This window comes from Chionomys nivalis, chromosome 1 (genome assembly GCF_950005125.1).
Source record: "Chionomys nivalis chromosome 1, mChiNiv1.1, whole genome shotgun sequence".
NCBI classification, from domain to species: Eukaryota; Metazoa; Chordata; class Mammalia; order Rodentia; family Cricetidae; genus Chionomys; species Chionomys nivalis.
This window is the reverse complement of record NC_080086.1, coordinates 196,570,517-196,590,766: the sequence shown is the minus strand read 5'-3', so window position 1 is coordinate 196,590,766 and position 20,250 is coordinate 196,570,517. Positions and strand designations below refer to the sequence as shown.

Here is a 20,250-nt window from a genome sequence, read left to right as displayed (position 1 = left end):
TGGCCTAGTATGTACCCCATAAGGAGAAGGTGCTTGTGATATGAATTTCTGAACTCTGATCATTGCTAATATAGCTGGCCCACTTTTTTTTTTTTTACCCATAGTTGCCCAATGTGGAAGTCTGTGGGTGCTGGTGGGGGCTCTCCCCATCTAGTCCTCTCGGTTTTCATTTGGAAAACTGAGGTGCAGATGAGAAACTGGCAGAGGTCACAAGTGGTAATGAACAAAGAAGTCTAAAGTCCTATGACATGTGAAGCCATATGCATTGAGTCCATCATCAAGAAAATGGTGTCTGGCACTCACCCATGGTGCGGGAGAATTGTCTGTATTCTGTCAATCATGTTTTAAATAAATGCTGATTCGCCAGGAAGGAAGTATAGGTGGGAAAACCAGACAGGAAGTAGAAATGATGCAAGGGGAACAGAAGAATACTAGGAAGGAGGAAGTTGATTCCTCCCACTCCTGCCCAGACCACCGAAGCAGCAGGATGTGATCTGCCTCACTGAAAAAGGTACTGAGCCACATGGCTAACATAGATCAGAAAAATGGGTTAATCAAGATGTGAGAGTTAGCCAGTGAGAGGCTAGAGCTAATGGGCCAATCAGCTTATAATTTATGGAGACTTATGTGTGATTTTCTTTGGGGCTAAACAGCTGTGGGGTACAAAAACCAACAACAACAAGCAGGCCTGTCCCACCATGTTACACATCCATAACACAGTGTCCACTGCAGAGCTGACCCTTGGCTAGAACGGTTGATTTCAGGAGGGACTTTGTGTGTGCACCACCCATAATACAGTGTCCGCTGCAGAGCTGACCTTTGGCTAGAGCCAGGGATTCTTTCAGGAGTGACTTTGTATATGCCAGTTAATGCCTTTTGTCTCTTTTTCTGATGCCATTGTGGTGTTTTTCTTGGCCTTGAACTGGCTATGTAGAGCAGACTCACCTTGAACTTGCAACAATCCTCCGGCCTCTGCTATCTGAGTATAGGATTGCAGGGGTCGTTTGACATGGTTAAGTGGGAAGTGATTTAGATGATTCTCCCTGGTCCTGGCTGACTGTATTGATAACTCTTACTCGGCCATTGTGCTTTGAATGCCTTACATGGATTATCTCCTTTAGTGTCCCGATAAGAATGGTCATAACTTATGAGGAAGCGTGTTTCACATGGGACAGCAGTGCAGGTGAGAGGTTACACAGTGTTCCTGCTGCACATCACATGCACATGACAAACACGATGGATTTGAGCCTCCGAATTTTCCATATTAATATGTTTTAAACAGCAAAGAGTAGCTACTTGTGTCAATGATGGATGGAAAAAAGTCATCCAGGCATGTAAATTTGATTTACTGTCGAACAGTATAATATCTCCCAATATAATTCCTTATAGTTCTATATCTGTCTTCATGCTGTATATAAAGAATATCTTCAATGTGTAAGCACTTCTGCCCTTCTGTGATGTTAGTTCTTACTGGCAGGAGAGGTGAGCATGACTTCATTGGAGAGAGGACATATTCCCTTCACAGCGGCTTACATAGAGCCTCTCCTGCATATAATTATAAAGTTCATCTCTAGTTTTTAAGAGAAATGGCACAAGATCAAAACCCAGACTAATTTAGCATTGATTTCTTTTTTAACTAGACAGGTTGATTGTTTTCTCTGAGCCTCAGTTTCCCCAAATTGTGAGCATGAAGATTCTAGGTCGTTGTGCTCACTGTGGGCTCATAGATAGAAGGCGGACCCTCTAGGTATTGAGCCTGGGTGGCCCAGCATGGTCAGCATCTGGAAGACCTATCTAGACCAGGATTCCTGGGGAGAAGAAATGGCCTTCCACAGAATTGTCACTGGGAACATTAGGTTGGTATAGTTTCCTTCCCGGGCACACTCACACCCTGGCATCTGCTAAGTGAGGCAGACCACTAGACCAATGGTATGAAATCAGGAGACACGGACCTCTGGCCATCTCAGTTCAGAAAGGGTGGTCTTCAGTCCTTCCTAAGAGTGTCAGGTCACCTCCACAGCTGAGCTGCCGGTATTGTCTATAGCAGGGCTGACAAAGCTTGAGGAGACCCTTGGGGCACCGCGCCTGGCAATTCCAGGCTGACTGTTGTCGGTTGGATGCTGGATGTTTCATCCATCCTCTTTTGATTCTTCCTTCTTTCCCTTATTGACCCTTCTCATGTGTCCCCAGCAGGTCATACATGCCACAGACCCAGAGAGGAGCCATTTAGGAGGTGCTGTTGGCGGCAAAGGTTATTTCCCATTGTAATTCAAGGCCCTTCCTTCAGCTGTTCCTTGGCTGACTGGTAAAATGCATTAAATTTACTTGGTTGTAGTAATAGCATAAGATTACAGTCCTTCCTGGACAGTTCTAATTCCAAAGTACTCTGGACAAAAAAAAAAAAAAAAGAAGAAGAAGAAAGCAGGGTGCCACATAGGGTGTACCAGTATTCGATAGTGTGGCAAAAATGTTTGTGACTTTAGTTGCAGAGTGACGCCCCCTCCCAGACTCTTTAGCTGGCAAAATACCACTGATGAAGGTGCCTGTTTTAACCTCTAACACGGGGAGAACTGGGAATTTCAAAAGCATCCTTTCCCAGGGACTTCAGAGAACAAATCGTGAGCCAAAAACTGTTTTCCTTAAGTTCAGGGAGGGCGTTTAGTCCTAAAGAAATGAATGACGCATTGAGGACCCATTCTTACAAAGAAAACCGCGTGGGGGGAGGGGAAGCAACGCAAACAAATGGCAATGGCGACTATTATGGTGTAGAAAATGCCCTTTGAGGTTGGAGTCTTCATACAGGTAGATATTTTGGAGGGCATATATCTGAATCTGTACCTTTCCTGCTATTGAAAAGAAGGAGGAGGAAAAACAAACGCAGAGATTTCTCAGAGCCACTGCGTAACCCCCTTCCTCTGCAGCAGAGCCACTGCGGAATGTGAGAGAGATTCACAGAACCACAGCGCCACCTTTCCGCAAGATGTGGGACTGCATCGTCACGCTGTGCCAGGCCTGTTGACAGGCTCAAGCCGTTCAGCAAGAAACAGCTCCGGGATGTTCAGATCATAAAGGAAGAGCCACAGAGTTCAAGAAATGGGTTCTATTTTCTTTGGCCTGTGGACAATTAAACTGGTAACTTAATCGGATGTTAGGGACTGCGAGCCATAAACCCTGTGTTTAATTAGTGTGCACCCAGTGAGTCATTTTACACGCTAGACTTTGTAATTTACAGCCTGCTGCATTGCAGCAGGTTCCTAGGCTTTTATTGTGTCAAACGGTATTCTTCTCGCTGCTGAGTCTTTAAAAATATAGAAACACTCTTAGTTGAGATTTTTTTCTTTTCAATTTTCAGTTGCAAATCAAACATGCAGTTACAGAAGCAGAGATTCAAAAATTGAAGACCAAGGTAAGCACCGCTCCGTGGTGTTTGAATTGTGCTCTTTGAGTTCTGGATACTCCGAGGACAAACGGGTGTGCTCCTGTGCACTGAGAGCGCGCTCACATGAGAGTTTCATTTCCACCATTGAGTACACAGACAGAAAGAACTTCCGGGAGAGCAAGCACACTGCACTCACCCCAGCAAAAGCCACATAGAACTTCATGTCTTAAATAGACTCATACTTATGCATAATCTCTCTGAAATTTCTTCAAAAATAATATTTTTAATGGCTCAAGCATCTGAAATATGTACTAATTTTTAAATACTAGCTGGTATATAAAATATCATTTATATAATTTACCTTATAATAAATAGATTGATTTATTTTTAGCTAATATATAGAAGAAATGTATTGTTTTAATGTGGCACATTAATTGCTTTTTACAAAAACATTTCCCATGTCTAAGAATTAAATATTATAAACTCACTTTATGACACTGTGTAATTGATTTAGATCCAGGAATGACTGGAAATCTTGAGACATACTTAGCTTGCATTATTTAAATTTGTTAAGAGAAAAGAGTATTAATAGACTATATTTTAATCTTTATGAAATAAGACATCAAAGAAAACTGTAAAATTCTTGTACAAGATACAGTTCTAGCTATTGTGTTTAGCTCTAACAAATGTATATTTTCAGAGATTTAAAAGTATTTTTCAGTTTCTTTCAAACTATTCTGTATTGCTTCCATGATTTCTTTAAAATTTAGATAAAAATTATCCCCATGACTATTGATCTGTTTTCTCATTCACAGTAAATGCTTGTTTTGGATCCCGTGTGTTTTAGAGGGGGTGAATCAGCCGGGCTCCTTTGGTTAAATGCATTCTTGACTAATGCGCTCTGAAACTCTTTAGTCAAAGCGTTTTTATCCATCCTTCATGGTGCCAGCTTCACACTGTGACTCTAAGTTCTCCGTTAGCAGTGACTGGCACATAAACAGCTGCTATGAATGTTTCTTCATTACAGATGCAGTAAACACCTAGTCTTTCTGACCTGAGAGCTGCTTCCTGATGTTGAAAAGCAGATCTTCTTCAGCTGTTGGTTACAAATAGGGAAAGGAGGCCCTGTGTTTACAAATGCTTTCATAGACAAACTTAGGCATTTGACTATGAAGATTTAATTTAGAAAAGACTGCAAATTACTATTTTATATTTTTCTTCCTAGATTGGTATATGATATCCACACTTGAAAATATGTAATTGTGATTCTTATCCATGTTAAATACATTTTTTTCATTTCAAAGTAATTTTTACTTTGTAACCTCTTGTCCAAATGTATTTAGTAAAAAGTTTCCAAAAAAAACTATTACCCATGATATATAAATATATATATTCGTGTGAATGTGTATTCCATATGTCAATGCTATATGTCAGAATGTCTTCATTTTGAATACTCATAAGTTTAAAGAAAGCACAGAAAGTAGACAGAGGGCAGGTAGCTGTTGTTAGTGCCCTGTAAGCTTCATCTGAACATGTATCAACATCAAAGCCAGCCAGGTTTCATCTTCCCTGCACTAGAATTCAGCCTAGAGACCTAGAGAAAACTGCACTCCATCTTCCTAAAAATACCTAGAAACAATAACAACACAGAGCTATCTTCCAAGCCATTGCAGCGATTTAATCAGACAACCATTTATACCCTTACTTATCCTTGTCTTTTATGCTTGGTGTAAATTAAGATTTATAAAGACCTAGACATTTTTAATATTCCCTGTAATATATTGAGAGACAGACTGTGTTTGTGTCAACTGAAATCAGGAACCTAATAGCATCATCTAAAGGGTTGAAAAAGGAAGAGCAGCTGAAGCTTACTGGATGATCGTGAAGCCCAAGAAGTGTTGCAGGGATGCTGAGCGGTGCGAGCACAGGGCGCTGTGTAGACGCTAACACAGACTCTTAGGAACTTGGACTACTTGTCCAAGTTTTAAGGCAAATAACAAATGTAAGCTGAATGACTAAGTCCCATTTTAACAATTAGTGCAGTGGTTCTCAACCCATGGGTCTCGGGGTGGCTCATCCGCGGGGTCTTCTAAGACAATCAGAAAATACAAATATTTACATTACGATTCATGAAGTAGCAAAATTATGGTTATGAAGCAACAACAAAAATAACTTTATGGTTAAGAGAGTCCCACAACCTGAGGAACTGTATCAAAGGGTTGCAACGTTAGGGAGGTTGAGAACCACTGTTCTACTGCATTGTAGGCTTCTCCTCCTCTCTTGCCCCATCCCACTCCCTTTCTAGTTAATTTTCAACTTATTGTCCAACATTTTATTTAACATGCTCTCACAGGAAAGGAGGTGACATATATTGAACCGAATCAGTGATACGGTAGACATCTCTTCCTGCTTTTAGGAAACTACATGCTATCAAACAAAGTGTTTGTGTTTCATCATTTATCAGATAGATAACCCTGAGCAAGTCATTTTCCCCATTTTATCCTTTATAGATATGGAAAGAATTGTTGATCTTCTCGTCCCACGCTGTTTTGATGTACAGAACGATAGACTTATATTTACACCAAGCTTTAGTCGTGCGGACTGAAGAAGGACGCTGAAAAGAAATGGCGCACTAGCTCAGAATCAAGAGAGACGGTTATTTATTTAGGGGTAAACTCACAAATGAGAATGGAGCGATAGTTGCTGCAGACATACCTAAATTATTTTTGCCTTGACATTTGTTTTCTCCAGCTGCAAGCAGCAGAAAATGAGAAAGTAAGGTGGGAACTGGAAAAGAACCAACTTCAACAGAATATTGAAGAGAATAAGGAGAGAATGCTGAAGCTGGAGACCTACTGGATCGAGGCCCAGACGCTGTGCCACACTGTGAATGAGCATCTCAAAGAGACTCAAAGCCAGTATCAGGCCTTGGAAAAGAAGTACAACAAAGCAAAGAAGTTGATCAAGGATTTTCAACAAAAGTAAGCATTCCAAATAGCAGTTCGAACCCAAGCATGTCTGAAGAGGACACATTCCCGATGCTTGATCCTGTTTGAGGTGTGCAAAGGGCAGGAGGGTTCCCACAGATTAGGAGAGCAACTTTTCTCATGGAAATATATTTTTTCATCTGACTCCTTCTTAATTTTTCACAGTAACTATTAAAACATTTACACTTACTGGAGTTTTTGGAAGCATCTCTGTTCTAGAAACCAGCAGTGTAGCTCTAGTCCTACACGAGCTGGCAGACAGTTGGACATGCTACATGCAGAGAGCGTGTGGGGTCTGTCTGTCCTCAGAATCAGTGACCGTAGACCCTGCCTCTGTAGACACATAATCACTGACTTGCCGGACCTCCCACCCTGCCTGTGCATTGCTCGTCCTCTGTTCCTGGAGCCCTCACCACACCCTCATATGAAATTTCAGCAGCTCCTTTCCGAGCTGCGGTTGTTTTCCTCCCATCTCTTGGGCCATGACTTAATCTTAGAGAGCATGCCCGAAGAGATTTTCATGAGTTATTTCTGAATCTAGACCAACACCAGTCCTTTCGTGGTTTTCTGTGACAAACTTTAGAAGCTAAGTATGTGTGACACAGTCATCATATTTCTTTCCTGTCTTGGAAATAATATTTTAATAGTTGAAACAGATAGCTTTAACGAGTTGTTTAAGAGAGGATAGCAGTACTCTGTTAGTGTAAACTCAATACATTATTGTTTTAACTTTTTGCTAACAACACTGTATCTATAAGAAATGACCAGTTTGCATATTCCATCAGAAGCTCTCAGAATGGAGGGGTACCCTCTTTTCCAGGATTACCCGTAGAGGTGTGAATGCGTTGTGTCCCAGTGCCCACGGTTTTCTCGCTGGAATGACCTCTTTTCAGCTCTTACCATTCACTTCCATCTGTTGCCTTGTGTATTGGAAATAGAGAATCACTTCTACTGACAGGAAATTATCACCATTAAATTCCCCACGGAGTCGTTGGTGCAGTCACTCCCGTCCACACGCGTGTGCATGCCCCCTATCAGGACTCACACCAGGTGAACACACTGAGAAAATCAGTATACTTCTTGTACTTGTGATTAAATCATTAAAGGTGTCTTTTCTTTGGTTGCCATAAACTTTCCTCCTAACTCTATTTGAGTTATCTACAATTGAACCTATTACTTTCTTCTTTAGAGAGCTTGACTTCATCAAGAGACAGGAAGTAGAAAGAAAGAAGCTGGAAGAGGTGGAAAAGGCTCACCTGGTGGAAGTGCAAGGCCTGCAAGTCCGGGTGAGTGGCGTGGGGAGGCATGGGGAGGCAGCTCTGCCAGAGGGAAACGTGCTGGGCATTCAGTTTGTGAATGGCCTTTTGTTTTCTAGATTAGAGATCTGGAGGCTGAAGTGTTCAGGCTGCTGAAGCAGAGTGGGACTCAGGTCAACAACAACAACAACATCTTTGAGAGGAGAACGTCTCCGGGTGAGGGCTCCAAAGCAGACACTATGGAGAACATGGAAGTCAGACAAATGTCCTGTCAGGATGGCTTGAGTCAAGGTTAGTCTCTCCTTACCATTGGGCTGACAGAGTAATAGGACTTGAGGTTTTTTCGGGCGTGGAGATCCCAAAGCTCAAGCCACCTTCTAAGGCTTCTAAGGATAAGAACTTGTCCATTTTAGCTCGTATCAAACATGACCACTTCAGTGTAAATGACAGTTCCGACTGAAGCAAACCCAAGTGTCAGGAATAAATGCCCTTCGTAGACGGCATTGGAGATAGCAGTCCATTCTTCTGGTCTCCACCCATAGAATAGTATCTTGCCCATGCATCAGAGGGCTGGCAACCTGATCTAAGATTCTCTCTTCAGTTCTCTTCTTTATGTGGGGTCCTGCTTGTACTTGGTCCATCTTGCCCAAAACCAAATAAGAAGAGAACATAGCATCAGACACATCCACAATCCACATGTCACTTCTGTATGTAGAGTTTATGTGTATATCCATATGAATGTTTCATTTAAACAGTGCATTCATACATTAAAAATGTAAGAGATTGTGTACACATAAATATGAAGCCTGGGAGAGTTGGTTTCTTCATTTCTCATGGTTTTATAGCGAGCGCCACACAAGAGCAGTGTTACCGCGACCTGGCCATTCACAAGCCTGACTTGCAGCAAAACTCTGTTAGGAGCTGTTTCATTTTTTTTTTTTTTTTTTGGTGATCTTTTTCTCCTATTAAAATATTTTCAGGGCTGGGAAGATGGCTCAGCTGGTAGTGTGTTTGCCACACAAGTGTAAGAACCTGAACTCAGATCCACAACATTCCCATAAAAAGTCATGTGCGGGATGTACATCTGTAATCCCAATACCAGGACAGGGAGCAAGAGATAAGAATTCATGTCTCTGGGGCTTGTCATCAGCCAGCCTAGCTGAATCAAAACTCCAGGTTCACTGAGAGACCTCTTCTAAAATAATGGGGGGAGGGAGAGGGAAATGGGAGGAGGGAAGGAGGTGGAAAATTTTTAAGTAAAAATAAAAAAAAAAAGGATCCAGAATTCTATTGGAAAATAGATAGACTTGTATTGGATGATAAATAATCATTGCAGTTCTGTTTGTAAGCACAACAAAAAAAATGCACCAATAATTTATCTGTTTGTTATTGTCACAAAAATATTTCAACAATTAAAACTGGTGATTCAGATTAAAAAAAATAATGTAAAATAAAATAATGTTTCCTGAGGAATGATAGCTGAGCTCAACATACATGTATTCACACTAAGACAAACACTCATTGGCATGTCTACACATACGCACAAACATGCACACGCATACACCACACAAAGACACAGACGTTTCCAGATAGATGTTTCTAATAAGCAGCTATTTATATTGTAGCATTAACTTCAGACATAGTTTCTTAATCATTAAAAGTGCAAAGAACTGAAAAATGCTCATTTTAATGAAGTCTGTGTTTAAAGATTTGAATGCACTCCCTAGGTTTATGCCTCTCTGCTGGGCTGTCCCTAAGTAAGGGATCGTTTATAAGTACTGCCTGAAGTCAGTTGCCAGGGAAGAGCCTTGAGGGTACACCATCCCATCGAGGGCTGTCTCAGGAGGGTCCCCTCCTGCTCTGGATCAGCCTTATTATGTGAAATATAAAAATGGTGTCAACTCTTTCCTTTCCAACCAGCCACCATTGCTTGGCACCATGTGGCTATGCTGCAAAGGTAAGCCATGCTATCAGCAAATGTGGCTACAGTTTTTATCCCTGAAAAGGCGTACAATTGAAGTCAAAAGAGAAGGCACAGAAACCAAGCCAGTGTAGGTTTTTAACCTTTATGGGTGTTTAAAGTTTAATTGTAGTTTAATATAAATACAGGGTCTTCTGTGGTATACTCAGGCTATGACCAGTAACCAGTAGACTTTCCCCGTTTCTCATTTCTTTCAGTTTAGAAATTGGTATCTTGTCAAACATATAATTAATGGCATTTATTAAATTATATGACTACAGAAGATCAACAAACTGTGCTATTAACATGCTGATTTGGATCAGAACCTTACATTTCTTCTGAACTCTTTTTCTGTTCTGCACCCCCCATTTTGCTAAGTAATTACCGGTTCCCCTAGCAACACCGCCGGCTCACAGTGAGATGCGGTGACTGCTCGTTCTTCCTGACAGCCACACTGCAGACTTTAGCAATAGGCACATCAAGCCATGTTCTTCCAGTTTCGTAGTCAAAGACAGCCAATGGTAGATCTTGAATTTCAATCACGTGAGCACATAGACTTAAGTGGCTTGGCTAGGAGCTAGATGGAACGTTCTGGAAAGTACTTTTCTACATTGATTTTTGCTTCTGCTGCCAGGGAACACCAAAGACTTAGAGATTTAGGGAGGAAGGCTGCAGACCAAACACAGCCCATTCAGTACTGGAAGACCTTTGCGACTTCCTGTAACAGGTGCTGGGTTATCGTGCAGTCTGTTAGGACTGTCCAGTTCTCATCTGCTTCACAGGTCTGGAGGGTTAAAAGGTGTTTTGGGCTTGAGGCTGCTCTTGAAGTAGGTCAATGATAAACTGTTTCAGAACAAAATAATGAAAGAGAGGGAAGGCGAGGCAAGGAGAGGCGGCAGGAGCGGGCTGGAAGCCCCCATTCCTCCCCACTGACCCATGTCCTAGGAGGGAGCTTCCTGCCAAACTCTGGGTCAACACTCAGTATTGGAATTCCAGGCATTTTTGAGGAATGAAACTAATTTTCAAACCTTACAAAAATTCACCACATTTAAATTATCTTTTAATGGTATTTGAATGTATCCTGGTCAGAAATAAAGTGAGGCAGGTATTTTATTAAAATTTTGGTACAAGGCGAGGCGTGTGGTGCAGGGCTTTAACCCCAGCTCCCAGAGAGCAGGAGTAAGGCTAGCAGACCTTTTGAGTTCCACGCCAGTGTAGTCTACATAGCAAGTTCTAGGCCGGCCACAGCAGAGAGAGGAACCTAAAGATTATGCGTACAAATTCATTCTTTATTCTAATTCTTTATTCTCCCCATAATTATAGAAAACAATTGAATAATTTTTCAGCAATAGTTAATAGATCTCAAATCACCTCTGTTTTACACTGTGTAATTGTCAAATATTATTTTCCATCTGTAAAAACTGTGGTTTTTTTCCATACTACCTTTGCTCAGTACCTCATTAACACTGGTATGCATGAGTTCTCTACCCAGCTTCTTCGACTCTGGGATTGCGATCACATCAGGGGCTGAGCTACCATGTTGCCTTATCATTAGAATATGAGGTTTAACTTACTTTTGATACTTTTCCTTGAAAATCCCCTGAAATTCAAAATGTCTATCCTGAGCATCCACATAGTTCACGATTCTTATGATGATGCTGTTTCAGCTTCAAGTATTTAGAGTTTGTTTTTTTCAAGAGGAGTAACACATGTTCCATAGAGCGCTGAAAGCCTAGGATGGATAAGAGGGAGTTGCCTATTCAGGCAAACGATTGTTACCATAATGAAAGGGATAAGGAAAAGTGCAATCTTATTGGAAGTCATGAGAACACCAAGTATCTGTTTAAGTGGCAGAGACTTATAAGGAGAAAGGTAGTTTGCTGGGAGGAAAGAATGGCAAATATGTAACAAAAATAATTTGTGGGGTGAATGGAATTGAACATGGGAAAGAGACTGACAGATGTAGAGCTTAAGTCACCATATCATATACACATCTGAAGAGAAAAGGGGAATTCAGATAAAAGTTGCTTAAAATCAAAATCACTTCTTTCCTCCCTAATGGATGTTTCTAATACGAATGGGGTCATTTGAACTGGCACGAGGTAGTTTTGGGATAAAGTGGGCTCTGACTGCCTAAAAAACGTCCTGGCTCCTAGCATCGTAAATGTCGCCATCAGTTGTGAACGGAATTGAGGTGCTTATAGGGATGTGAGCAATCCGGAGGTCGCCGTAGAAGGTGGGCATGGCTACTAGATGCTCCTCACATTTACCTCCTCCGCAGCACGCTCGTGTGTAGAACACACTGAATCTCATCTGAGGCAAAGTGTAAATACAAGGCTTCCATAAAGTACTTCACCATTCGTGTTCAGGAGACGGCTTTGTTGCTAAAGTGTCTGCTGCCCAAATGTGAGAGCCTGGTCTTGAATCCCTTGCACCTGTGTGAAAATCCGGGCATGTTAACAAATCTGTAGCCCCAGAACCTGGGAGCAGGCAGAGACAAATAGATCCCTGGACATCATTAGCCATTTAAGCCAATGGGTAAGTAGGAGTCGGTGAGAGATTCTGTCTCAAACAACAAGGTGGAAGGCAGTCGAGAAAGACACTCAACAATGACCTTCACATCCACACCCACACCCACATTCACACCCACATCCTCACCCACATCCACAACTCCATCCACACCCACATCCTCACCCACATCCACACCCACACCCACATCCACAACTCCATCCACACCCACATCCTCACCCACATCCACAACTCCATCCACATCCACACCCACACCCACATCCACATCCACATCCACATCCTCACCCACATCCACAACTCCATCCACACCCACATCCTCACCCACATCCACACCCACACCCACATCCACACCCACACCCACATCCACAACTCCATCCACACCCACACCCACATCCACACCCACACCCACACCCACAACTCCATCCACATGCACACCCACATCCACACCCACACCCACATCTCCATCCACATCCACACCCACATCCACATCCACACCCACATCCTCACCCACATCCTCACCCACATCCACACCCACAGCCACACCCACAGCCACACCCACACCCGCACCCACACCCACACTCACACCCACACTCACACCCACACTCACACCCACATCCACACCCACACCCACATCCACATCCACACCCACACCCACATCCACACCCACATCCACACCCACACCCACAGCCACATCCACACCCACACCCACACTCACACCCACATTCACACCCACATCCACAACCCACATCTACACACCAGTGCGTCCACATCCACACATCCACACCCACAGTACTTGTTCCTCTAATTGCTTACTTCATTTAAGTACCAACTCTTCCATCTGTTGAGTATAAAGAAGTTCTTTAATGATCCTTATCTTATAAAAGCAGAAAAACTATGAAAGAATAAATGCATGGTGCTGATAGGAGAATTCCATGAATCATCTTAGTTAAGTCCTTGGTGCAGGGCCTAAGTCCAGCCAGAGCTTAGTGCTGGCTACAACCATGGTAGTGTTGACAGCAAACATGTCACAGAGCATTCCAGCTGTCCCTTCATAGAAATCCCTGTGTGGCTCTGAGGGTGAAACAATGAAACATGGCAAAGACCTGATCAAAAGAAGTCCCAACATGGTATATCCTATGTATTCTATACATTGTGTGTATTCCGTCTATCCCGCTCCAGCAATGACAATGCTGCAAGTGAAAGACTGTAAACCACCACTCAAATAATCATATCATCTTCCTAAAAACACAACAAAACCCACCTCTCCTCGGCTCTAAACGAGCCTGGGAGTGTCCAGTAGAGCTGGCAGGGAGAGGGTTGACTCAGCTGACTCGCAGCAACTATGCCAAATTTGCTTTCATTAAAAAAAAGTCTTTGCTCCCTTTAATATTTTTTGTAGTTGTTCATTGCTTTTGTTTTGTCTTGAGACAGCATCTCTCTGTGTCGTCTAGACTGGCCTCAAACATGTGACCCTCCTATCTTGGTGGCCCAAGTCCTATGATCTCAAGTGTGTGCTTTAGCGTTTTTCCTCTGTCAGAATCCCTGTTGTCTGAGAATCCCAAATGTCACTTACACTTTCTGTCTTGGAGTCCTATCTCCCGTCTGAAACATATTTGACCACAAATGTCAAACCAAGCACCAAGTAGATAAGGGTTATATGAAATTTTGTAGTCAGCACTGGTCTTAGATTAGGTCTGAAAACAGGGAAAACTCCCTGTTTAAGAAAGCTATAGTTTATATTGAATGTATATGATAATAAGTAAAGATTTCTTAATAATGACACAATGCATTACCTGATAAGTTATCCCCTTTTTAACCTGTTATAATATTTATATAGATATCCAGAAATATGATTGCCGCTTTAAAGAACGGGTGGTTTAAAAGTCTAAATATCTCCAATAAATAAATAAAATAAAATTATCCAATTAAAAATACAGTGGTAAATTTCTTGAAGTAGAAGCCAGACAATATCAGGATACTAACTTTAAAATATTGAGAGACACACTGAGGCAATGGGGATGATCTATCGGGAACTCACCAAGGCCAGCTGGCTGGGGACTGAAAAAGCATGGGACAAAACCGGTCTCGCTGAACATAATGGACAATGAGGACTACTGAGAACTGAAGAACAATGGCAATGGGTTCTTGATCCTATTGCATGTAATGGCTTTGTGGGAGCCCAGGTAGTTTGGATGCTCACCTTAATAGACCTGGATGGAGGTGGGTGGTCCTTGGACCTCCCACAGGGCAGAGAAACCTGCTTACTCTTTGGGCTGAGGAGGAAGGAAGACTTGATTGGGGGAGGGGGAGGGAATGGGAGGTGGTGGCAGGGAAGAGGCAGAAATCTTTAATAATTAAATTAATTAATTAATAAAAAAATCAGCAAGAAAAAAAAATTTAAAAAAAATAAAATAAAATATTGAGAGAAAATAAACTGTGCACTGTTGCAGAATATTCCTTTACACTGTGTGAATATGTGTCATTGTGATTGATTTAATAAAGAGCTAAATGGCCAATCGAAGCAAGAAGAGATATAGGTGGACAGAGAGATACAGGGGACAGAGAGATCTCAGGAAAGAAGAAAAGCGGAGTCACCAGCCAGACTCAGAGGGAACAGGACACGCATGGGGGATGGTTAGAGCCATGAGCCATGAGCCAGCAGGTAGAATAGAAATGGGTTAAGTTGTTATAAAAGCTAGTTAGAAATAAGTCTAAGCTATAGGCTGAGTTTTCATAATTAATAAGAAGTCTCCATGTCATTATTGCCACTTGGTGGCCCAAAGCAAACCTGTGTACAGTTCATCTATTGACTTTAGCATCAGTGCCTTTAAGAATGATGAAGAAGTTTGTCATCTGAAGCCCCAGCCCTCAGGAAACAAAAGCAGCAGGACCACAAATTTGAGGCCAGCCTTCTACATGGGGAGAATTGTCTCAAATGAAAAAATGAATAAAATACAAAATAAGCAAAAATTATATCCCAGGCAAGCAAATGTAGATATTTTTGTCCAATGACCCTTCAGGTTTTTTATAAAAGATCCACTACAGAAGAAAAGCAGCAAACCCAAGAATGATCTCAAGGCTCAGACCTTGAAAATCCAGTTGATCTAAAAACTTTAAATATCCCACATTAAATATTAACAAGCCAAAACCAGAAATATAACTTAAAATATGATGTATCATGACCACAGTAAGCTTGTGCAAAGAACACAAAAGTTGGTTTAACATTAAGAAAGATAAGATCTCATATTTCACATATTAGCTAAAAGAAAATTTAATATAGTTATTTCAGTGACTGAAGATGGACAGTTAGTATTATCTATCTATAATAAGTTTTATCCAGTTAGAACTGTAAAGGAACTTCCTTAACTTGATATCATGAGAGTAACAAAAGTCTTCATCAAACCTCCTGTGCATAACAAATGCTGAAATCAGGAATTCTCTACAAAATTAAAAATGCCTTCAGTCTTTCTTTATTAAAAGCACCGTTCCCTTTCCCCTCCATTGTTGACCTAGCATTTCTAGCAAGTGATACCAGAAGAAGCCAGTGAAGTAAACAAGCAAGAAGATAGAAGAAAGGAGCAGAGTTATAATGCATTGTGTCTTAAAAGTTATTGCTTGAGAATTTTATGAAAGAATATAATTTGTTTTGATTAAATCAACCTTCTCCCCTCCAAACCCTACCCAGGTTTTGATTATTATTATTTTAACTTGTACTGTTTTGGGGTTTTTGTTTCTTTGTTTGTTTTAATCAAATACATAAAAACTCGGAAGTCAGTGGATTATTAAAATTTAACAGGGAATTACTAGATTAAATTTTTAAAGCAATTTTTCTCAAAGCATGTGAGAAACTATCTGAAAGCAAGAAAACAAAAAGAAAGCAAACAAAAAGAAAAGGAAGATTTTTTTTTTTTCAAGCAAAATAACTTGTCTTAGTTGGGGTTTATATTGCTGTCACAAAAATATCATGACCACAGCAACTCTTATAAGGAAAACATTTGATTGGGGTGGCTCCCTTTCGCTTCAGAGGTTCAGTCCATTATCATCGTGAAGGAGAGCATGGCAGAGAGCAGGCAGATGTGCTGGGGACTAGAGCGCTACATCCTGCAGGCAACAGGAAGACAACTGACTGCCACACTGAGGGAAGCTTGAAGAAAAGAGACCTCAGAGTCCACTCCCACAATAAAACACCTCCTCCAGCAAGGCCACACCTCCTAATGGTACCACTTTCAAACAACCCCATAACTAGAAACTAAAAAGGAGAAAAGACACACACACACTCAGACTTAACATGCTTTTAAGATTTAGTGAGAGAGAAGGATCCTATTAGAAAACACTTCAAACAATAAGGAGGTTCCTAAGATCACTGGACTCCTGAGAAATGTTTCCTCACTTCCCCATCCCTTTTCTCTTGGTCGTTATTTGATTAGCTCTTCAGATACCTGGGTCTTTTACACCAGTCAAACCTTCACTGTAACATCTATTGTATACTCTGGTAGAGTTTGAGAGTGTATTAAGCATTCGCTTTCAGCACAGGAGGCCAGAATCGTAAACTAAAGTTAAAGATATAATTAAAAATGGAATTCGTTATATGGGAAGTCATTAAAGTGAACACTTGTTCTTCTTTATGAAGACTGCCTCATATAATATCCCGCATGAATAGCTAAGCCAATAAGGGTGCTTGCTACCACCTGACAAGGTAAGTTTGGTTCCTAGGATACACGTGGTGGAAGGAGAGGACCAACTCCTACAATTTGTCCTCTGGCTTCCACAGTAACCCTGGCATGTCCAGAGTGTCCCCACACACAAATAAATAAGTTAATAAGTAAATCTAATGAGATTTTGAAAGGAATGTCTCCTAGAAGAACATTAGATGTACGGCAACGAAGTAGTTGTTCTGTTGTCTCATTGTTTAGCTCAAAAGTGGGCCAGAACTAATTCTGGAGTAGAATCAAGCTTTCTTTAGTCATTTATAAATAAATTTAATAATCTGGTAAATTTTTATAATTGTCGTTTATCTTGAATTATTTTTAATCTTCTTCACTGCTCAACAAATAGTTTGACTGCAATGCTATTGATTCTCACTAATTAGAGAGTGAACATTCCTGGTAAATCACTATGGAAATTTTTAATGAACAAGCCAAATGAATGAGAAATCAATATTTATTGACTTTTTCTGGCAAACAATTAAAGTAAAAAGTAGCCCGCTTCCTCAAAAACACAAGCACCGAAATTGCCTAGCAAGGCTGGTGGAAGTTTTGAGCCTGTCTACAGATGAGCCATGGCAGGCTGCAGGGACACCCACAGGGAGATGTAGAGTTGTGAATGGGACTTTTCTTGGTTCACATTTCTCACTTTGTCTTCATAAATTCATGGAAGTCTCCAGACCCCTCTCCAAACCTCTCAGCTTCATCAAGATGGACATTGGTATGAGAGCATACAAAAGCTGGCTTATTAGAATGAAAAGTTAGAATGTACTTTTAGTAATTTTCTGCTTATTTTAGAAAAAAAAAGTGTAATTCATAATATTTTGCTTTGAATTTCCAATTTTGTTTGACTTTGATAGAACTACAAGATTGATGATGATCTTCTAAAAGTAAAGACCATTTTTAACCTAAATATGGCAAATGTCCTGTCTGAGGGAACTTTACAGAGAAGGTATATTTCAAATATTTCTTCTGTTTAGACATGTGGTCTACTGGGTATTGGACTGTGACATTATAGTGGGGATCTGAGAATAGGAAGATACTATGGGATTTGAGGATGAACCATCTGTTGCCCATGGTTCTGCTCAACTGCAAGGTTGGAGGGGGTCCTAAATAAAAGCTGTGTACTCTCCTCAGATACATAAGGACTGAAATACAACCTCTGTCTCTAGTTATGACCAGCAAATTTACCTCTACATATGGTACAGAAAAACACCCCAACTGTATTGTATTGGTTCAGTAATACAATATCAAGACCCTGTTCAGTAGGATACTAACCACAAATTATGGCTGAGTTCTTCTTAAAGATAATTGTCAAATATTTTGCATAATTAGTACAGTAAGTATGCCCAATATCTATGGAAAATAATTATAAAAACATTGGGATGTTTTTATAATTGCACACTGAAAATTCTGCTGCTTATGAGTTTGTTTTTTGTTGTTGTCTTGATGTTGTTTGTTTTGTTATGTTTTAATGATCCTAAGTGGCTTTTAAACACCAGAAAAGCAAACAAAACCCTCACCAAAAAAAAAAAAAAAAAAAAAAAATCCACATATTTTCTTTCTTTGTTCTTTCTTTTTTCCCTCCCTTCCTTCCTTCCTTCCTTCCTTCCTTCCTTCCTTCCTTCCTTCCTTCCTTCCTTCCTTCCTTCCTTCCCTCCCTCCCTCCCTCCCTCCCTCCCTCCCTCCCTCCCTCCCTCCCTTCCTTCCTTCCCCTTTCTTTCTTTTTTTTTTGCTTTTCGAGACAAGGTTTCTCTGTGTAGCCCTGGATGTTCTGGATCTCTCACAGTAGACCAGGTTTGCCTCACAAGTGCCAGGATTAAAGGCAGGCACTACCACTTGCCTGGCTATAACTGCCGGTTTTCTAATGCTGCCGGTAGCTATGTCTTCCTACAGTTGAACAGTACTTCGCCATTTAGGTAAACAATGTCCATCTAAAGTAACAGGCTTTACTTTCTACTGAATCTTAGGTACTGAGTTCCTCCTTACTTATCAAGGAAGCTCTTAACGTATCCCTTCTCCCTAGAGCTCATTCACAGGCAGCCTATATGGGTCTATTCACAGAACTGAGCCATCAGCAAAGATGTCAGTTGACGGCATGTGCTTTTAGGCTGTGCCGAATCTTTGTTCTGTCAAAAAAGATAGACTGGGCATAGTGAAGGAATCCTGAAGTGCGTACATGAATTTCCCTAGAATTTAAAGCTAAATACGTCATTTTTCATAGTCTCAAATCTTCTGTGTGCCAATTAATTATAAGCTTAGAGCCTCGTCTTAAATCAGCTTTGAACCACACCCAGAAAGTGCTGCACTAACAAAAATAACTAAATTGCATTTCCAAGTCCTTTGAAATTGTAGTTGTAGTTATGGATGAAAAGAAATTCAGACATATTGTTTTAGCAATTAGCAAATAAACTATAGTTCTTACAATAGTAAATTTAACCCAGTGAAATGATTAAAAAGTAGAAATAATCTTTCAGAAGTGACAAGAAATCAACTGCATAGAAAACTTTTATAATATAATATAAATTATTTTATTTACTGAAATATTCCAAAAGAAATAACAGAATTAAGGGTGGAAGTTTCCTGTGAGTAGGTCCCTAAACAAAATGACCAATAGAACCGTAGACTCTTGTACCTCTGAGTATCATGCTTTTCTTAGGGAGTGGCTGGAAGGCGAGCTGTGTAGGAAAGGTAGGAGGCAGTGTCCCATGTGAAAAACAACAGGCTTTCAGTGGGAGAGGCAGAAGGTCTGGGGAACTTCTCCAAATTCCCTGGTCTATATCAACACCTGAAACAGCAGAACTAACCAAAATAGGGTGGTATTAAGAATTCTCCAAGTGAAAAAGAAAATAAGTGTGCCCCTTTTCTCTTTTTAAATAAAATTTAGCTACACAAATATGGAAACCCATAGGATTACACAAAAAATGCTTAATATAAAACTTGAACATTTATAAGTATTAAAGTGCTACCTGGCCCACACCTCCTAATCCAGTAGTCTGGGAAGAAGGATGGCGTCTCGGTTTTGATGTGCCATCGCTGCATGTTTTGCCATGAAGAAATGTGTCTGTTACTATTTCTAAATATTTTAAGTGAGTGCACATGATATTCTATAGCTCAATGTATTCCTTCTAATCTGCTCAATATCAGCAAATCAAGATAGCTATGAAGGGTGTATTTATTCTTCTAGGCGTTTTGAGGTCTGTTAATGCATTTAATCTTCATAACAATGCGGTGATTATATTATGTCATTATCATTCCCATTTTGCTATTGAGGATCCTCAGGGAGCTCTGAGAAGCTGGGTAAATTGCCCAGTTTTATGGCATGAAAGCTCTTTCTGGATTCGAACTGTAGGTCTCTTCTCACACTGACTATCTACACTGGCTCTCTGGGATGCTAAAATCTACCACCTGAATGCAGTAGGCACCAGCCCCCAAT

General features: G+C 40.8%; 1 protein-coding gene across 9 annotated transcripts in view; it reads left to right on the top strand.

The window, feature by feature from the left end:
* Ppp1r9a (protein phosphatase 1 regulatory subunit 9A) overlaps nt 1–20,250 on the top strand; it is a 298,534-nt gene that overhangs the window by 237,312 nt on the left and 40,972 nt on the right. For all 9 annotated transcript variants that reach the window (XM_057760828.1, XM_057761229.1, XM_057761209.1 and 6 more), the window contains 4 exons: nt 3,353–3,406; nt 6,131–6,360; nt 7,556–7,652; nt 7,742–7,913. In XM_057760828.1, the coding sequence (XP_057616811.1) occupies nt 3,353–3,406; nt 6,131–6,360; nt 7,556–7,652; nt 7,742–7,913 (553 nt within the window). The remainder of the gene's footprint in view (nt 1–3,352; nt 3,407–6,130; nt 6,361–7,555; nt 7,653–7,741; nt 7,914–20,250) is intronic.